Source organism: Hyperolius riggenbachi, chromosome 2 (genome assembly GCF_040937935.1).
Source record: "Hyperolius riggenbachi isolate aHypRig1 chromosome 2, aHypRig1.pri, whole genome shotgun sequence".
Classification (NCBI taxonomy): domain Eukaryota; kingdom Metazoa; phylum Chordata; class Amphibia; order Anura; family Hyperoliidae; genus Hyperolius; species Hyperolius riggenbachi.
In genome coordinates this window covers 252,870,810-252,891,649 of record NC_090647.1, presented here as the reverse complement: position 1 = coordinate 252,891,649, position 20,840 = coordinate 252,870,810, and the positions used below count along the sequence as shown (strand labels likewise).

General features: G+C 43.2%; 1 protein-coding gene across 6 annotated transcripts in view; it reads right to left on the bottom strand.

Moving 5' to 3' along the window:
• CAMKK1 (calcium/calmodulin dependent protein kinase kinase 1) overlaps positions 1-20,840 on the bottom strand; it is a 350,786-nt gene that overhangs the window by 71,186 nt on the left and 258,760 nt on the right. For all 6 annotated transcript variants that reach the window (XR_011026205.1, XM_068268513.1, XM_068268512.1 and 3 more), the window contains one exon: positions 4,269-4,468. Coding sequence is in view for 5 of the 6 variants with exons in the window: in XM_068268513.1 (XP_068124614.1) it covers positions 4,269-4,468 (200 nt within the window). In the remaining variant the exon portion in view is untranslated. The remainder of the gene's footprint in view (positions 1-4,268; positions 4,469-20,840) is intronic.

Below are 20,840 nucleotides of genomic sequence, written 5' to 3'. Positions count from 1 at the left end.
ACTCTATAGGCAGTAGCAGTGTTAGGGAGACTTGCCTAAGGTCTCCTACTGAATAGGTACTGGCTTACTGAACAGGCAGAGCCGAGATTCGAACCCTGGTCTCCTGTGTCAGAGGCCACCATTACACCATCCAGCCACTGGATACCAGTCGCCTTGAGAGGCGGAAGTAAAGCATCTGATATATTGTTCCAATGTCTGGTTTGTTCGCTCAGTTTGCCCATTGGACTGAGGATGGTACCCAGATGAGAGGGAAAGATTGATTCCAAGGCCCTTGGAGAGTTCTTGCCAGAACCTAGAAGTGAACTGTGCTCCACGATCGGATACAATATCTGACGGCAATCCATGGAGACGGACAATCTCTCAGATGAAAACCTGAGCAGTCTCTACGGCAGAAGGGACCTGTTTGAAAGGCAAAAAATGGGCCATTTTTGAGAATCGATCCACGACCACCAGGATGGTGGTAAAACCTTCAGAGGGAGGTAATTCCACCACAAAGTCTAAGGCAATGTCCTTCCAGGGTCAAGTTGGACTAGGCAAGAGATTCAAAAGGCCCCAAGGTCGAGTATGGGTACTCTTGGAACGGGCACAGACCTCACACGAGGAAACATAGGAGTTGCAATCTTTGGATAGTTCCGGCCACCAAAAATTTCTCGAGTTCTCGAGAACGGTTGACCCCAAAATGTCCGGCTAAACGGTTGTCGTGGCAGGATTGAAGAACGGACAGACGTGCTTCAGCGGGCACATAGATCTTGTCCTGAAAGTAATAAAGACCTTCCCTAATCGGTAAATCCGGAACCGTGCTGAGACAGGAGGAGGTTTGTTTGATATGATCCAGAAAGCTAGACTGCAGAAGCAGAAAATGTTGAGAGGACAAGATATTTTCGGGAGCAGGATCAACAGTAGTTTCTGGTTGGTACATTCTGGACAGGGCATCTGGTTTAGAGTTCTTAGCCCCGGGACGATATGTCAAGTGGAAATTGAATCTGGAGAAGAAGAGAGACCACCGGGCTTGTCGTGGTCTCAACCTTTTCGCAGTTCAGAGGTAATCTATGCAGGGTCGAAGAGAACCGTCCTTTTCAACAAAGAAGATTTCAGCCCCAGCGGGAGATGTAGATGGCCGGATGAACCCTTTCTTGAGATTCTCCTCAATATAGTCTTTGAGTTTCAAGGTCTGAGGTTCAGAGAGAGGATACGTTCTAATCATGATATGCTGCAGGAATGATGTCTTTCTTAGGAGAATTCAAAGAGAACAAAGTCCCAGCTCATGGAAAGAGCGTCAACAGTGGTCTGAGGGAAAGGATACTTCGTGAGAAACCCAATTGATGGTTAGATTATGGGTTCTCAGCCAGGGCATTCCCAGGATCACGTGAAACAATTCCTAGGATCACGTGAAACAATGGAGAAGGTAGCAGATCAAAGCTTAAGTATTCTTGATGCTCCCCTTGGATGGTGACCAGAAGTGGCAAAGTTTCTGTAGTGATGGGACCGGAGCCGATAGCTGATCCATCAGCCAGCTGGATGGCTAGGGGGAGGCGTTTTCGGCAGGTGGGAAGCATAAGTTGTTGTGCCACTTGACAATTCGGAAAACATGAGCAGGCTCCTGAGTCCACGATGGCCTTAATCGTGACGGTCCTTCCTTGCGGGCCCTGTAACGAGAGGGTGAGAGGTATTTGAGAGGAGGTAAGGGGAGGGGAAGGAAAACCACCCGCACATACTGAAAACTCAGGCTCACCAGAAGGTCTGACTGGGCAGTTGATGCGGAAGTGACCGGCCGCCCGCAGTATAGACATAGGTTAGATGATCTCCGGCGTTGTCTCTCCTGTGAAATGGCCGGACGGGCCAGGCCTATTTGCATGGGTTCGGGTTCGTCTTGGACAGTAGGGGTAAAAGGTACTGGAGTAGAAGATGCTTTAGGACCAGGCAGACTCCAGGCTGGTCTGACAGACCCTGACCTCTCAGAACGTCTCTCCCTTAAACGTCTGTCTATCTGGATAGACAAGTGGATCAGGTCCTTCAATGATTCAGGAACTCCGACTCTGGCAAGCTCATCTTTAAGTGTGTCTGAGAGGCCTTGATGGAACTGAAATCTAAGCGCGGAATCGTTCCAGGTGACATCTGCTTCCCAGTGGCGGAACTCCATAACTTAATCCTCCACCGGTCTCCTCCCTTGTCTTAGAGATTGGAGAACAGTCTCAGCAGAGGCGCCCCTCCCAGGATCGTCATAAATCTCCGCCATAGTCTCGAACAAGGTATTGAGACTACTGAGAGAAGGGTGATGTTGCTCCACCAAGCGAAGGGCTCAGGCCTGAGGTTCCCGCTGGAGAAGCGATATACCAGCCCCAACTTTAATCTCCTCATTCATATAGGTTCGAGGAAGTAATGAAAAGTGGAGACGACAAGCGCTCTGGAACCACCTGAACTTAGAGCGATCCCCCGAGAACCTCTCAGGTAAAGGTAGTCTGGGTTCAGGAGGAAGAGAAGCAGCCCCCTCTACTGGCACAGACCAATCACCAGCCGGGGGAGGCATCACAGGAGCAGAGACAGGGACCGAGGCAGGAGCTGACGTTCCATCAGAAGCAGGAAGTGTGCTGCGAAGTTGAGCTCGGATTTCTTGATAGCCCCTTTGGACCTAATCTACGGAAACACGCAGTTGCGTGACCAGTTCATACAAGATCTCCACTGGGGAACTAGCTCCACTAGTGTCCATCCTGGCTGCTCGTTACTGTTAGGTTTCTCTTCAGTCCCTGTTGACTTTCCCACAAAGGAAGAGGCTTTACCCAGTAGAGGAGTCTAGGTGACCACGGGTCTTCACCCACACCCCCTTGAGGGGAGTGCAGGACCACAACCCCAGGAGGAGGATGTGGAACTTCGCTGCCTAGTGCCCTACCAGGTCACTACTGGGATTGCCTCAGCGAGTGGTCAGGAGAACAGGTGACACTAATTGTGGAGTTGACTTGGTCAGACGAGGGTTGAAGGTCCAGGCCAGGCGGCGTACTACGAAGGTCGGGGTCACAAACCAGAGGTCGGGGCAGGCGGAGATCAGCGGTAATCAGGGTCACAAGCCAGAGGTCGGGGCAGGGGGCAGACAGCAGTAATTCAGGAAACAAGCCAAAGGTCGGGGCAGGCGGAGATCAGCGGTAGTCGGGGTCACAGGTCAAGGTCACAACAGGAAATCAGATCAGAATCAGCAAGACAGGAAACATGGTTCACCAACAGGCTAGCCAAGCTGTCAGAACGAGCAGCACTGCAGCTGAGGGCAGTGCTGCTTATATACTTAAAATTGGCGCCGAAATTAACATGCGCAGAGCGCACGCAACTTCATGCGCACGCAACACTTTGTGTGCAGCATCTGAAGTGAGCACAGAAGAGCGAATGAGCCCCTGCGCGTGCGCACAAGGAAAGACGTCCTAGAATGTCATGACTGGCCGCCATGGTGAGTGTGACACTATTGGTTAAATTACCTAGCATGTGACCTCCATCGTTAAGCCAATTGACTAGGCAATGTCTCATTGTATGTTCAAACATTTGTCTGAAAACAAGGGGGGCTGCTTTATCCCTTTCAAAACGCGTTACAATAAACAGATTTTTACATTACACGGTTTCCCTGTGTATTGTTGTTTGCACAGAAATGCACCTCACCCCTGCCAACTCCATTATACACCACAAGCCAACGAGCGCCCGCATAGTGCAGGTAACGCTTGTGCTTGAAGAAGGAAGACAGCTTGCACACTGATCCCTCCACAAAAGGGTATGTACTCATACAATAGGTGCCCGCCATGGCCACTGAGCACCTGCAAGGTGCAGAATGCTGGTGACTGCAAGGCGAGTGGTGCTATCCACGGCTGCTAGAGGAGAAGAACGAAGGAATCCCGGCTGCCACGAGCCTGGTCCCTGGCTCAAAGTGACAAAGCCTGCGAGCTGGTACACCCATACGGGCTAACCAGCACTACACTGAGGTGAGATCATTCTACAGTGGGCTGGCCACTTTTCATATAATTTACACACTGAGTGCGTTTTCTTGTACTTTGTCTCCATATATCCTAGCCGTCCTGCACGGAAATTGAGAGCTGCACCAACTATACACAGCACAACTCTGATCGCTGAAAGTTCCTTCTATTTCTCTACATGGTCACATTAAAATAGAAAAAGTACAGCTAAATTGAGTCCATAGGTATTGTGTTTGCCTTTCTGGTAAAGTTATAGATCACTAAGCACGTTGTGAATATCATTAGGTAATTAATGCATCTGTAAGAAGTAACAGCTCATACCTTCCCACTGAACCCTTGTCCAGAATCTGTAAGTGTCTCTGGTGCCATGAAGGCTGGAGTCCCAGCAGTGCTCGACAGAAGTGCATCATTCCCTTCAAACTGATTGCTCACACCAAAATCAGCTATCTTAATGTGGCCATCATCTCCCAGAAGTAAATTGGATGGTTTGATATCTCTGTGTATGATCTTCTGGTAATGCACTAAAAATATAAAAAAAAAATATTAAAACTTTCTATTAATATTATGCAAGTGCGTTCATGTCGGGATTTGCATAAGCGCAAACCCTTCATGCATTTAGCAGTGGCTAACTTTTGTCCTATGATGCCCCAATAAGATTTTTAAACAAAGATCAGCTCGGCTGGAATGGTCAATAGAGATGGAGTTAGCATCAGGATTTAGGCATTTGCAAATGTCTGCAGGCAGGTTCACCGATCCCTAGTTGTCCCCCTCTATTTTTCAGTGGCTGTCACACACTATCTGCCACTACTTGTCACCCAGAATCACTGCTTCTTGTCTCCTACTGTTCACAGTGTTCTACCACCATCTTAGGCTGTTCATCACCTATTGCTATCTGTCACTACTCATCACTTATGGTCTGTCACTACTAGTCACCTTGTGACAGAATCTTACCCTACTACTATTTATCTGTCAGTAGAACCTACTGATTCCTGCCTACCACTAGTAACAATCAATCATTCCCTCCCACTACAATCTACCTAACACTACATGCCTGCTACTAAAATCTACCAGTCACTGCCTGACTGTAACTAGCATCTACTGATCACCCCATCACTAGAATATACCTTTTTCTACCTACCTGCAACTAGAATGTTATGATCTCTACCTTGCTGTTACTAGAATCTACCAATCATTGCCTGCCACTAAAATATACCTATTACTACCGGTCTGCCACTAGAATCTATCCTTCACTCCCTGTCACAAGAATTTATCATTTACCAAATCTACTCAATACTACCAGCCTGTCATTATAATCTACCAATCACTGCCTAATAGTAAAATCTACTGTCATTACCTGCCTTCCACTAGAATCTGCCCATAACTAACTGTTAATAGAGATGTCGCGAACCTCTGATTTTCGGTTCGCAAACCCTGAACCTCCACGTAAAGTTCGGTTCGCGAAAAAAGTTCGCGAACTGCAATAGACTTCAATGGGGATGCGAACTTCAAAATTTACAAAAATTTCTACTGTCTAGAAAAATGATAGAAAACATGTTTCAAGGGTTCTAATACCTGGACCACCCTCCTACCCTTCTACCTATTCCCTCCTACCGGAGGGAGGAGGGTCTCATCTGCCAGGGAATTCCAGTATTTCAAAAGCCAGCTTACATACCGTAGCTGGGGATTGAACCCAGGTCTCAGTGTATGGTAGGTAACTAACATATCCATTATACCACCAACACTTCTAGCTGAAGCTAGCCTAGCATGTACCATTTATGCTCAATTCAAAAGAAAAATTAGACAAGACAAATAACATTTATATCACACTTTTCTCCTGGCGGACTCAAAGCGCCAGAGCTGCAGCCACTAGGGGACGCTCTATAGGCAGTAGCAGTGTTAGGAAGACTTGCCTAAGGTCTCCTACTGAATAGGTGCTGGCTTACTGAGCAAACAGAGCCGAGATTTGAACCCTGGTCTCCTGTGTCAGAGGCAGAGCCCTTAACCATTACATATCCAGCCACTGCTTACGGATATGTAGCCAGGCATGGCCTTGCCTTTTGTGTTCAACAGTTGTCCAAAGAGAACCTAAGATAGCCAGGTAGATTCATTCTCTTGGTTCGAGCATAAATGGTACATGCTAGGCTAGTTTCAGCTAGTAGTGTTGGTGGTATAATGGATATGTTAGTTACCTACCATACACCGAGACCTGGGTTCAAATCCCAGCCACGGTATGTAAGCTGGTTTTTGAAATACTTGAATTCCCTGGCAGATGAGACCCTCCTCCCTCCGGGAGAAGGGAATAGGTAGAAGGGAGGTGGGAGGAGAAGCCCACAAGAGGCTAATTAAAATCTCCCTAGCAGAGTGTGTAGCAGCTGTCCCTTAACTAATTAGTATAGGCAGACGAGTGAGTCAAATGGCTCAAGGACCTTGCCTTGTATAAGGGGGGGGCTCCACCAGTGAGTGCAGTCTGATTGGCAACAATGTGCCTGCTGATTGTGATGTAGAGGGTCAAAGTTTTGTTTAATAGAGCATTATGGGGCGAATTGAACTTCCGGGAAAGTTCGCCTTTGGCAGGCAAATGCAAACCACCGAAGTTCGCCTGGAACCGTTCGCCGGCGAACTGTTCGGGACATCTCTAACTGTTAACAGAAAAAACCTATCAGTTTCTGCCCGTCACTCAAATTTACCTATTGTCAACTTCCGGTCACTCATATTATTTGCATGTGATTGCCATTATCTGCTTATCATTTTTAATATTTGCATGTGATTTATATCTGCTTAAAATTGGTATCATCTGCTTGCCACTGGTATCTGCATTACATTAATATCTTCTTATCGCTGATAATCCCTGCATTTTATTGATATTTGTCTCTCTTAATATCTGCACATTATTAAAATTGTTCAACCTTGCTTGCTTAATAAATTACAATGTAGTTTTAGTGATGTGTGGTAATGGCCACTTGAAACAGTGATTTTTTTTACTTGTGGTCCAGTATGAGTAAAGGAAGTGGAGCACCTAAAGGGCAGCTTCATACTAGGTTTGCTGCCTGTCTATTTGCAGAGACTAGACAGTCTGCACTAGAAACAAAACCCATAAGCAAATACAAATGAAATATACTTCAAATGCAGGCTAAAACAACTCTGCAATATTGCTTTCAGGATTCAGTCTCTGAATCCAAGTTCCATTCAAAATGCTTCATAAACACAAATCAAAGTGATGAATAAACGCACATGAAGATGAGCACAAAGTATGCTTTCTTGCAACAATGACAGTGTAGAAATTTCAAAGAACTCCTTTATTTGCTTCTATGATAGTGAAAGCCACAAAGTTGTATTTTAAAATGTCTTTTCACTAATGAGGTTAAAGAGGAACTTCAGCCTAAACAAACATACTGTCATTAAGTTACATTCGTTATGTTAATTAAAAGAGATAGGTAATATAATCTCTTACCCACCCTATTTTAAAAGAACAGGCAAATGTTTGATTTCATGATGGCAGCCATCTTTTTGGTTGAAAGGAGGCGTTAGGGAGCATAAGACACAGTTACAATTGTCCTGTGTCCTGAGCACCTCTCCCAGTTGCTAGGCAACGTGAACAACATAGGAAATCCCATCAAAAGCCCCGGCTTTTTTTCTTTGATGGGTGGAGCTTAGCTAAAAATGATGCTTTGGTAAGAAAAACAAAGTTCCGATGCTGTGAAACTGTTAAAGCAAACACCAAGCTTTTTCAGTTCTGCTGAGTAGATTTTTAGTCCGGAGGTTCACTTGAAGGACTGTGTAAATCTAAATGGGATCCTTCTGTTCTGGAAGACTGAGTTGTTTCCTTGTCTGAACACTTCTGTTCTAAAATGAATTGCGTTCTCTATACTGCAGTGCATGGAGTAAAGACATGAAGTATCAATGGGATATCACATTCAACTATATCATCACAAAAGGCACAAAGTTTGGAAAATCATCTTTTTGTCCCTGGGCTTGTACAAAGGACTAGGAAGTAGGGGCCACAATCTGCGCATGGAGAAAAAACGTTCTTTACAGTGAGAGAGGTTACAATGTGGAACATATGACCTCAGGAATATCTGCATTTAAGGGGGCTAAGATACTTTCCTTGCATTGAAGGACATCCCTGACTGTAATTCGGTAATTTCTAGCGGTTCTCTGCCCTGTGTAAACACAAGCCTAACCCCTTCAGTTCTTCTAGTGAAGTGAATCAAAGTAAAACTTCATTTTTTTAGGATTTCCATGAACCATGATGAAGAACTTTTCCCCCTAAGGCTAGATTCATAGCAGTCTGAGTCATAACACGTTATAATGAGTGTGAACTGCAATGGAGACTGGACATAGACTTTAATACAAAGCCTGCATGCAACGATTTATAAGAACGTAAACGGTTACAGCGCAGTACTGTGAACAGGCGCATCGAATTGCCTGAGCAGTGATTTGACATGCAAAATTATTCTGGAAAGCAACTGAGCAATGTGAACTAGGCCTAAGGCCGGTTTTACACTATAGTGGAGCGGTGCTGTGATCGCATGGCAGGGGAGACTGCACAAATTTTTCTTCATGTGACCCTGCACCGCAGTGCTGTGACAGGGCCACATGCATAGACCTGCCCCCATCCAGTGACATAAATGCAGCTGGGCAGGAAGTACATCACTGGGATTCCCGTGGGTCCGCGCATGTGTCCAACGAGGCACGGTGCTCGGTTGTTTGCACTTCCTGTGGCCCCTATAGACTCGCATTACCCCGCAGCCCTTGCATCAGATTGAATACTTCCGGCTCACCGCACCGGGCTGCAATAGGTGTGAAACTCTCCATAGACTTTCATTGCTTATTTTGCAGCCCCATGTGGTAGCGAAGGGGAAAGCAGCGCAGGTTTCACCAGCAGATGTAAACGGAGCCTAAAGTTTATCATGCTGAGGCTAATCTTTGACAGAAGAGAGGTAGTTCTCAGTGTAGATCCACTTTAAGGCTAATTGGCCCAAGCCTTGTAAGGATTTTTAACCTTCCTCTGTATCAACTGGTATAGATGAAGTTGGAGGGTAATGTTGTACCATTTTTTGGGGGGTGAGTTTGATGAATGGATGTCTTTTTTTCAACCAAACTAGGTAACAATATATTACCAGAAGACGCACAACAGCAAGTATATCCAGAATTTCACAACTCTCACACAGCAGTCAATCGCCTCTAGATCACATAAGGTCCAGCATATAAAAGAATAGGGCTTTTATCTGGTGTTCTTTATTACAATAGAAATGCTGTAATCTGTCAAAATGAAAATCTGGGTCTTTCAATATACATTAACATCACTTTGATTAAGGTTACATTAAAACATTGGATCATCCAACATGAATAGAGTGTGATATTCACAGAAATGTGTAAGCAGGTTAGCAGCCATCCTTATACAGGTTGATTCCAGGAAGTGCTTTTGAAAAGAATAAAAGAAACAAAGTTTCCATGGCAGGGTGGATCACAGGTGTAAAAATAGCCCCACTGGATAAGAATAAATAACGCAGACTAATGAGACTAATGTCTCAGCAATGCAACTGTATTTGGAGCAGACAGGGGTACACACAACATGTTTCGGGCATTGTCCTTCCTCAGGTCTACAGCCCCTCACTCTTGTGACACCTTTAAATGAACTGGTCCTGAACCAGAGGCCAGAGTGGTGGAGTGACTGTGATCCTGTCTCTAGTAAAAATAGCCCCTGTGTCTGCACAAGGGAGGGGGGGGGCAGGGCTCATGGGGCCTGCTCCTCCTCCCATCTTGCAAAGTAGCACAGGGAGCGCGGTTATATTTACCTGTTTCATGCTCTGTCGGGTCTCCATTTCTTTCCTGAAGCCACATGCTTTATGATGTTAACCTCCAGCTCCTGATGCGTGTCATGTGATCGGGAGCTGGAGGATGACAGCACAGAATGTGTGGCTGCTGGGAGGAAGGTTGGAATAGGTAAATATTACAGTGCTCCCTGTGCTACTCTGCAAGGAGAGGCTGGTGGGAAAGAGAGGAAAGTTGGCACTACAATGCTGCAGATATGAAAGTGCAAGTTTATGCTGCAGTAAAACATCCAATTTCTTGGTGTTCGTGAGTTAGCTGCTTACACAATATGCGGTTAGATGTAGAGTCAAGGTGGAACAATCAGCACATACCGTGGATCCGGGGGAAAGTCACACAGTGGGTTCAGGCACAGAGTAGCCTGAGGGCCATTTTGCAACTGTTGGTGCTTCTTCCGAGGCTGTGTCCACTCTGCTAGGAGGACAGCAGAACAGTGGGCCACTATGGGGGAGGAAGGATGACTGGCCACAAGTGGAAAGGTTCTGGGTTCCAGTATATACCATATTTTTGTTAGGGTGTTAAAGCTATTTTCACTTTTTTTTTTTTTTAAGAGAATTTTTATTGTTTAAAATACAGAGAACAAAAAAAAACATCAAGATAAAAGAAAGAGAAAAGAAAAACATAGAAGAGAAAAGAAAGGCAAATCCAGCATACATGTAAATAGTTACAATAATCAATATACGGTTGAATTCGACAGTACAACAGGTTACAAATATTTTTCAGAACAAGATTACAGTTTCTCACCACTTGCACAGATCGCTGATCGCTGATGATCAGTACACTGAAAAGGTAATAGTACATAGAAATATATCTATAGTCGTCATTAAACCCATTGAAGATCCTGAACAGCTATGTTTATGTCAAGATTAGGGATCGTAGTTTCCGCAGCATTTACCCACCTATACCAGACTTTGTCAAATTTTTTGAATTGATTTCGTGATTGGTATGTGAGCTTGTATAGTGGGAGTGCTGAGTTTACTAGTTTTTTCCAATCTCTTATAGTGGGAACTGATGGTAGTTTCCATTTCAAGGTTATGGCTTTCCTGGCATAAAATAAAAGAATTTTGATAAGGATTGATTGATTTTTGCTGCAGGGCAGATCACCCAAAATTCCCAACAAGCATAGCTGTACATCTAGGATCACTGGTAGTTGTATAGTATCACGCAAAAAGTGTGTAACAGATTTCCAGTACTTATTAACTAAGGGGCAGCTCCATATGCTATTTTCACTTTTGATCGTGGGCATAGAGAAACATATGGTTTCTGGGGCAGTAACAGAGTGAGAAAAAACAATGACCACCTGAATATTGAATCACCTTCAGCTTTTCACCATCAACACGTTTATGAGGAAAGTGCATCAGTCTAAAGCTAAAGGAAAAAAAATTGCTTCAGTAGTACATCATTATAAAATCAGTTAATACTTACCCAGAAATCTAGGACAGGCACTTGTGGGCAACTGTTTGCATATACTACTGAACATATTACTGACATTTATGTTCACCACTCACCATACAATAACTAATATAATTTATTACTACAGTGAATGTGTTGTTAGCCATTTGGCACTTTAAATGTGTACAGGAAATGAAATGTATTTTTCACTGACAAAAACGTATTGACAAAACCCTAACATGTGACATCTAACTGCTATAAAACATCAGCACTGCACTGAATGTACTTCTCTTACACTCGGCTTATAAAAATAAACATCAGGTTCAGAATTTCTCATTCCATGTCTGTGTCTCCGCTCTGAAGGAATCCATTATTGTTCAACATCTGTCAGACATCCAATGTCACAGCCATCACTGCTCAATGCTATTAGATCATAAAATGCAATATGAGTAAAAAAAGATTTTAAAAAAATGCTTCACAGTGATGCACATGCATAATAATCAGCTGAAATTAGCTTTATAAGGATCACAACTGTCAGAATGGAAGACTTGCCAGCAGCGCTGTACTAATGACTGAGGAAAAACAAAACCGGGTGCTTGACACGCTGCCAACAATTGTGAGGATAGCCGCATACATCATTCCTTAAGGGCTGGTGCACACCGAGCGGCTTTTTGGGCGTTTTCAGATCCGCTTGCGGCTGCGGATCTGCTTGGTCAATGTATCTCAATGGGGTGGTGCACACCAGAGCGGGGGGCGTTTTGCAGAAACGAAAAATGCCTGGGTGAGGCATTTTTTGGATTTCGGATGCGTTTCTGCCTCAATGTTAAGTATAGGAAAAACGCAAACCGCTCTGAAAAACGCCTGTTCAGAGCGGTTTTGCAGGCGTTTTTGTTACAGAAGCTGTTCAGTAACAGCTTTACTGTAACAATATATGAAATCTACTATACTGAAAACCGCAGCAGCAATCCGCAAAACGCTAGCAAAACGCCTCATAAAAATAAAAAAAAGCGTTTCAAAATCTGCTAGCATTTTGCGGATCTGCTAGCGGGTTTTGGTGTGCACCAGCCCTCAGTCTCAATTTATAAGGGTGAAAAAAGACAAGTGCTCTCCCAAGTATTGCAGAACTAGTGTGGCTGCATTCTACTGTCCTTGTGTGACATAGGGGAAGATTACAAGATGCTTTCTCTTTCCCCTCCATGTATGATATGAAGGCATGTATGGCATGTGTGTAATCTAACTCCATGTTACAATACTGGAAGACTATGGGCTTGATTCACGAAGACAAATAGTATGCCTTATCAAAGTTAGCATGCCTTATCAAAGTTAACACACCTTATCAGAGTAGCATAGCGAGTGCTACGAACCCGCAGGGGCTCAGGGCAGGACGAGTGGAGCTCTCGTCATTGCCAATTAGCAGGCATAAGTTCGCTATGCTACTCTGATGAGGTGTGTTAACTTTGATAAGGCGGGTTCACTTTGAAAAGGAGTGCTATATGTCTAAGGGCCTGTTTCCACTACACACAGATTGGATGCAGAAAAACTGACTCCAATGAATGTCGATGGGCCTGTTTCCACTTAAACGCAATTTTTCTGGTGCAGATTTCCCATAGGCATTCATTGGAGTCAGTTTTTCTGCATCCAATCTGCGTGTAGTGGAAACAGGCCCTTAGTGAATCAAGCCCTATAAGTCAATCTCCATTATAGGGATTGCAAACAAATTTATTTAGCTAAGTAAAAAAGTTTAGGTACCAATCATCTTGATAGATTTCAAAAGAAATAAAAAGGGAATTTTAAATATTTCGACAGTACATGACAACACTGACAAAGATTTCAGCGTAATGGAGAGCATATTTTCATATTTACACTTAGTTTGGCTAAATATAAGGCATTATATTGCCTTATTTTTCTATATAAATGTATATAAGGCACAGGATGGCAGCCAGGGGCTGGAGGAAGCCCGGGTAAGAAGATTTTTTTTTAATTAGCTTGGACCTGTCCGTTAAGGGAATCTACAGTGTTTTTGTGTTCTTTATGCATTAATTTTATAATTTATAATTTTATAAAGAACAAAAATATTTCTATAACATTTAGGAGAACACCTTTTTAAATAATCATTATATATATTTAGAATCTCATTATAGTAAACTCATATAGTAAACCTCTGAATATAGTAAACGCCGTCCTCAGGTCCCAGCAAATGCGTCTGTATAAATATTCAATGCATGACCAATTCGGATTTAGTAAACTTCTGATATAGTAAACTACTTTTCCTAGTCCCGTGGAGTTTACTACAAAGGGATATCTAGATCTCTATCTATCTATCTATCTATCTATCTATCTATCTATCTATCTATCTATCTATCTATCTATCTAGAAACTAGGGTTAGGCCATTAAGATGCAAATAAATCAGAGCTGATGCAGAATTATGCAAATATATGCAGCTTGGAATGGATCACTAAAATTAACCAGATGTGTGATTCACATGACCCATTTCATTTTAAAGCTGCATAAATTTGCATTAAAATGTACATAATCCTGCAACAACTTGGAATTAAAGAGGCACTGGCTGCTCCTAAATTTCACTGTTTGTATATTTTTCTCAGTCAGGTATGTAAACAGTTGTAAACACTACCGTGTATTTCCTCCACCAATAAATATGTTCTGATTGACTTTTTGTTCATCTGTTATTTGAAGAAAATCTGAACTCCATGCTGAATTGCACAGTCTTTGCAAAGGAAGATCTAGGTGTAGTGTTAGCTGTATTAGCTATCATGGCTCCAAGTGAGCATGTATTCAATAATCTCCCATGTCTTTATACTGGTTGCAGACTGAAAGTAACAGTAATTTTTTAAAACCTTGAATTACAAAATAGCTTGTATAGCGCTGATCAGCCAAAACATAAAAACTGCTTACCTAGTATTGTGCATATTACCCTTGAGCCGCCAAAACAGAAGGCTGTTTTCCATTGAGAAACCTCCCATTTTTCACTACATTAAAAAAAAAAAAAAAAGATGCAGCATCTTGGTTGAGATATTTTGATGAGAAATAGAGATATTTTTTTTCTTGCCACTATGTAGGTTGGAAAAACAAGATGCCATAAAAGTGATAAAGGTACTTCTGTATTAAAGGAATACTATCGATTCCCATATTTTTTTTCAATTGACACAGGAATTGTTTGGGAAGTGCTGCTAAGTACTGGTGTATACATTTTAGTAGCAACTTCTTTGTTTACTGTTAGCAAAATACATTCAAAGTTTACTGACCCCAAAACTGACAGCAGACTGAGCCATGAAGAGAGGGGAAATTCCCCTCACACTTGATCAGTTAACTCTATGTGTAGCTCTGTGTGTGACAGAGAGAGACAGGACACAGGAGTTGCAGCTGTTGGGAGCTCTGTTTCTGACTGAAGTGTCTGAAGAGAGCAGAGGAAATGTAACTAATTGTCACAGCTTTTTCATATTTTTTTGCTTTCAGAGTTTGATATGTTTGATATTTGCTTTCTGTAGTCTGATATGCAACTCTGGTTGTGCATTGAAGCAGACACCCCTTCTGCAATTGATTTGTCCCAATATAGCTAAATCCTACCCTCAATAAATTACAGCTTTTGCCTCTGATATTTAACATGAAAAGTAGGAAAATGTTTACACAGCTACTTAGACATTATTTGTACACTTGGGTATTGATAGTATTCCTTTAAGCAGTCTAGCAGAATGGCTTCTCTGCTTGACAGGAAGAAAAAGAGTACGTTGTGACTGAATAGCAGCTGATTCGTAGTAAATCAGCTGCTCTGTTCTCTTCAGCATTCTCTGTACCGTTCGTTTGCCGAAATTGATGTTGGAATGAAAGAGGAGACAAGGAGTATCTCCTATCTGGTCACAAGTGAAACAGCAGAGGAAGCGACCCTTCTCCCTTTCTTCCAGTACTGCTGCGGGACAAGATTTAAGGCTGCAAGCTAACCGGGCCAGATAAGAACATCAGAGGGCAGGAAGCCAGGTTCACTTTACAAAGTCAGGGAGATACAAATGCTGCCCTGGGACAAGGTTTCATTCACTTTGGAAAAGTCAGCACTGCCCACCACCCGAGTACAGAAGGGAGCAGCTGATTCATGATGAATCAGCTGCTTTTTAATCGCAGTGTACTCTTTTTCTGCCTGCCAAGTAGTCAAGCCATTCTGCCCGATGGCTTAATAAGAAAGTATGGTGATAAGCAATTCTGTTGCCAGTAGTAGGAAAATATTCCCGCAAAACAACTTCCCTCGCTATACCTTATGTTTTGGGGCTTTGGATGTCTAAACCATATTTTCTCCCAAATAAAAACTGCTTAACCACTTTATTCACAAGTCAGTAGATATACGACCTCTGTGACTTCATCTAAGCCACAAGTCAGTAGATATACGTCTTGTAGCAGAAGCAGTGCTGTGCAGGATTGGGCTTGCTCCTGTGCACATTTCTGGCATTATCTGATGCAGCACTAATTGGCGAATGGGAATATATGTTTCCAGAGCTAATGAGATTGATTTTTACTATTAAAAATACATTTATTTTCTCATTTCATAGTGAAAAATACACTCTGCAGCATTATTTCAGAATCAAATATCTTTACCATAAATTGTGACCGGAACATAATCTAAGTTTTGTGATAAGCAGTAAGAATAGCCAAAAAAAATGTGTTTTTTATTTACAGTAGCACTTTTTATTTTTAAACTGGAATTGGTAAAACTGAGAAATAAATGTTTTTTTCTATTTTTTTCCCATTAAAATTCATAGAAAACAAAATTGTTCGAGGAGAAAAAAATGGCATACAATGAAAGCCTAGTTTGTCTTAAAAAAAAAAGAAAAAAAAAATATATATATATATATATATATATATATACCGTATTTTCCGGCGTATAAGACGACCCCCCAACTTTTCCAGTTAAAATATGGAGTTTGGGATATACTCGCCGTATAAGACTACCCCTCTTCCAACACACACCAAATTAAAATAAAAATTAAAAAAATCATGTACTGGTGCTGTGTATGAACAGATACTGGTGCTGTACTGTATGTGTTACCCAGTATATAACAGTATATAGTCACTTGACTTGTTGCATTGGTCAAATCTCCTTAAAGTGGATCCGACTGGTCAGCTCTCCTTGTCTACCTGTTTATCAGAGCGGTATGGAAAAATAGATTGCGCTCCCTCAGCAGGGAGATCTGAGAGGCGGTAACAGGATAGGGTGTATCACCCGGCATCAATGACACCCGGCGTATAAGACGACCCCCAACTTTCCAGAAGATTTTCGAGGGTTAAAAAGTAGTCTTATACGCAGGAAAATACAGTATATATTTAATTTCTGTGTCGTAAGTAGGGATAAAGTTATTTCTGATTAAATAAGGACATAGCTAAACTGTCAAAACTGCTCTGGTCCATAAGTGGGAAAAAAGGTCTGGATGCGAAGTGGTTAAATATTTAAGGATATATTCATCAAAGTACCGTACTGCACATTTATGACATTTGCCTCAATTCACTAAGCTTATCTCCTGTCTTTAATAATGTTTCTAGAGTTGTTACCATGGTGATAAGGCATGTAGTATTCAGGAAACATTTTACCTCAGGCAACCCTAAAGTTAACTCTTCTGTCTTTAAGTTAACTCTCCAAGACAGGCTGTTAATTAACTGCGTGTGAAAATAACTACAGGGGAGGTAAATTAACTACAGAGGAGGTAACTTAAGGAATGAAGAGATAAGATAACTCCCACTGTGTGGAGGTAAGTTTTCTCTTGCCTTATTATCTCCAGCATGATCTTAGTGAATTGAGGCTATAGGCCTCAATTCAATAAAATCATGCTGGAGATAATAAGGCAAGAGAAAACTTGCCACCACACAGTGAGAGAGTTATCTTATCTCTTCATACCTTAAGTTACCTCCTCTGTAGTTAAGTTACCTCCTCTAGTTATTTTCACGCCAGTTAATAAACAGCCTGTCTTTAACTTTAGAATTCTGGAGTTATTTTAAGGATTGAAGCGTTAACTTTAGAGATCTCACCTTAACTTAAAGACAGAAGAGTTAACTTTAGCTTTTCCTGAAGTTTCCTGAATACTACAAGCCTTATCACCATGGTGATAACTCTATAAACATTATTAAAGACAGGAGACAAGCTTAGTGAATTGAGGTCAATGGCCTCAATTCACTAAGATCATTCTGGAGATAATAGGGCAAGAGAAAACTTGCCACCACACAGTGAGAGAGTTCTCTTATCTCTTCATACCTTAAGTTACCTCCTCTGTAGTTCTTTACACACGCAGTTAATTAACAGCCTGTCTTTAACATTAGAATTCTGGAGTTATTTTAAGGATTGAAGAGTTAACTTAAAGACAGAAGAGTTAACTTTAGGTTTGCCTGAGGTAAAATGTTTTCTGAATACTACATGCCTCGTCACCATGGTGATAACTACAGAAACGTTATTAAAGACAGGAGATAAGCTTAGTGAATTGAGGCCAATGTGTTCTGGCAGTGACAGCAGTTTAATGACTTATGTGGTTTGTGACGGTATATCTACGTCCCGCAGGACTTCAGTTCCTGCTCAGGGATGTAGATATTCATCTAATGCAGCAGATTGCCGCCGCTCGATCCCGGGCGGGTACTGACCGCCACCCATTAGTTGGGAGATAAATTAATGGGAATGCAGTTCCTATTCACTAACCTCCTGGGCGTTACGGACGAGCTCAGCTCGTCCAGTAACGCCGCAGTGCACTGTTCAGGCCCTGGTGGGCAGATTTGCACGAATTTTTTTTCAAACACGCAGCTAGCACTTTGATAGCTGCATGTTTGTTGCGATCGCCGCTGATTTGCCGCTACCGGCCGCAAAAGAGGCCCCCCTCGCAGCCTGGCCAATCACCGCCAGGCTGCGCTATGGGGTGGATCTGGACTCCCCCTGATGTCACGACGTTAATGACGTCATCGCAATCGTCGCCATGGGGACGGGGGAAGCCCATACAGGAAATCCCGTTCAGAACGGGATTTCCTGTTGGGCGATCGGAGGGGTGGGAGGGATTCGGCAGGGAGGGGGGAATCATGTAGCTAGCGCTAGGCTAACTACATGTTAAAAAAATAGCTTTAAAAAAACCTATCACGGCTGTGCGCCGCCATAAATCAGAATGCCAGGGAGGTTAATCTAAGTCCCCGTGTCAATAAGATGCCACAATCATTGTAGCTACTGGAGTAATAAGTCCTTGCATTACGTCCTGTTTAGCATACTTATAGAAAGGTTATAGGAAATAATGCACAAAGATATATTATCTCCTACCCTCTCCCATAGTTACCTAAACAGATGATATGCATATTTAAAAAAAAAAAAAAAAGACAAAAAAAAAATCATAAATAATTATGTGGTACCTTAGGGACTGAACTATTTTAATATGGACCAGGCGTTTTTGCTGTGGGAGCATCAGGCAGCTGGATCCCTAGTAGCGCTTTCTGTGCACAGTGCCCCCCCTGTACCCGGTATCCCCCCTGCCGCTGGCAGCCATCACTCACCTTCCAGGCTCCAGCGATGAGGTGCAGGGGACCCCTCTGCTCCGGTTGGCATCTCTTCTCCTACTGCCGCTCAGTTCCGGGTCGCGGCTTGTTGACGTCATCAAGCCGGGACCCGGCGCTAACATCAGAGGGAGCAGAGATGCTGGCCAGAGCGGAGGGGAGCTCCAATCGTCGTGGGAATGGCAGGGAGGCGAGTGGCTCCTCTCCCCCCCCTTCCCACTGCAGCTCTGTAGGTGATCACGTAGGGCTGCTGATCTCTCAGGGGAGATGTTAGCTGTCATATGACCTATCTGTCATATGTGCCTCGATCGCGTCGGAGAGTGGTAACGGCGGGTGGTGAAGATTGTACGCCGCATCAGGCTAGAACAATCACAAGTGCGGCGTAGAATCTAATGCACGCGGTCACGAAAGGGTTAAAGTTATTTATTAAATTATGGGCTTGTAATTAGTTATGGACGCAAAATTTTCCAAATAAAATATTGGCGCCATACACTGTACTAGGGAAATATTTTAAACGTTTTAAACCGTTTATAACCAGGACAAATGGGGAAATAAAATGTGTAGGTTTTGATTATGGTAGCATGCATTATTTAACCACTTGCCGACCGCACGCTTATACCGTGCGTCGGCAAAGTGGCAGCTGCAGGACCAGCGACGCAGTATTGCGTCGCCAGCTGCAGGCTGATTAATCAGGAAGCAGCCGATGGCGGCTCGCAGGCTAAATGTAAACACAAGCGGAAATAATCCGCTTTGTTTACATTGTACGGCGCTGCTGCGCAGCAGCGCCGTAAGGCAGATCGGCGATCCCCGGCCAATCAGCGGCCGGGGATCGCCGCCATGTGACAGGGGACGTCCTGTCACTGGCTGCACAGGACGGATAGCGTCCTGTGCAGCCCCGATCACCGGGGGGACAGGTAGGAGAGGGAGGGGGGTGAATGTCGCCGCGGAGGGGGGCTTTGAGGTGCCCCCCCCGCCAGCCACACGCAGGCAGGAGAGATCGGACCCCCCCAGCACATCATCCCCCTAGTGGGGAAAAAAGGGGGGTGATCTGATCTCTCTGCCTGCACCCTGATCTGTGCTGGGGGCTGTAGAGCCCACCCAGCACAGATCACATATTTCAATGCTGGTCCTTAAGGGGGGGGTAAAGGGTGGGTCCTCAAGTGGTTAAAAAAAATATAATGTCTGAAAACTGAGAAATAATGATTTTTTGGTCTTTTTTGTTATTTTTTCCATTAAAATGCATTTAGAATAAAATAATGTTTACCAAAATGTACCACCCAAAGAAAGCCTAATTGGTGGCAAAAAGCAACAACAAGTTATAGAGAAGTTATACATTCATTGTGATAAAAGTAGTAATTAAGTTATAGGCAAATGAATAGAAGGAGCGCTGAAAGGAAAACCCCCTCAGTAGTGGTTATCAGAGATCAGACACATGTCAACCGAAGGCAAAATTTAAATACTTCTTCTCTAGGTCTCAGACATTATTTTCATTTCAAAATAATCTGTATATTTATGCACTGCTTTGGGGGTGGGTAATACATATTTACATAAAAAATGCATCTTTACCTGCAATATATATTTTCCTCTAGGCCTTGCCTTTTTGTCTTACAGTACTGCAGAAGTGACTCATCCTGTTCTCAAACACTGCCCTCTACCCCAGTGTGACTGCTCTACCACCTTGCCCCATTACTCCACATGCCTGCCATCTGCACTGCTGCAGAGGGAGTTGTAAAGTGTTCCGATGGCTGGTAGTTCCGAGCTGCTTCCTGCAAGCCATGAATGACAGTGACAAGGGGGATTTGGTGGGACACAAAAGGGTCCACAGTGGTATCCAAGAATTTTTAAGTTGGTGTAGCAGCAGATCTGCAGTCAGTAAGATCGCTCAAATGCAGCCTGCCCTGTTAATTCTTGTTTTTTGGCAGAGGGGCTAAGCCCTCTCATTATAATATCTGTGCTGCATTTAAACACAGAGATTCTTACATTTTACATATTTAAGTAGCTCACATATAAGCTATTTTGAGATAACCCTGAATAAATGTTTGTTGCTAGTTAAAAGCATAAATCAATGTTAAAAAAAACAAACATTTATACACAGATATTAATCACTCCTAACAAATATATATGTGTCAAGGGGTGCTTGAGATTATATC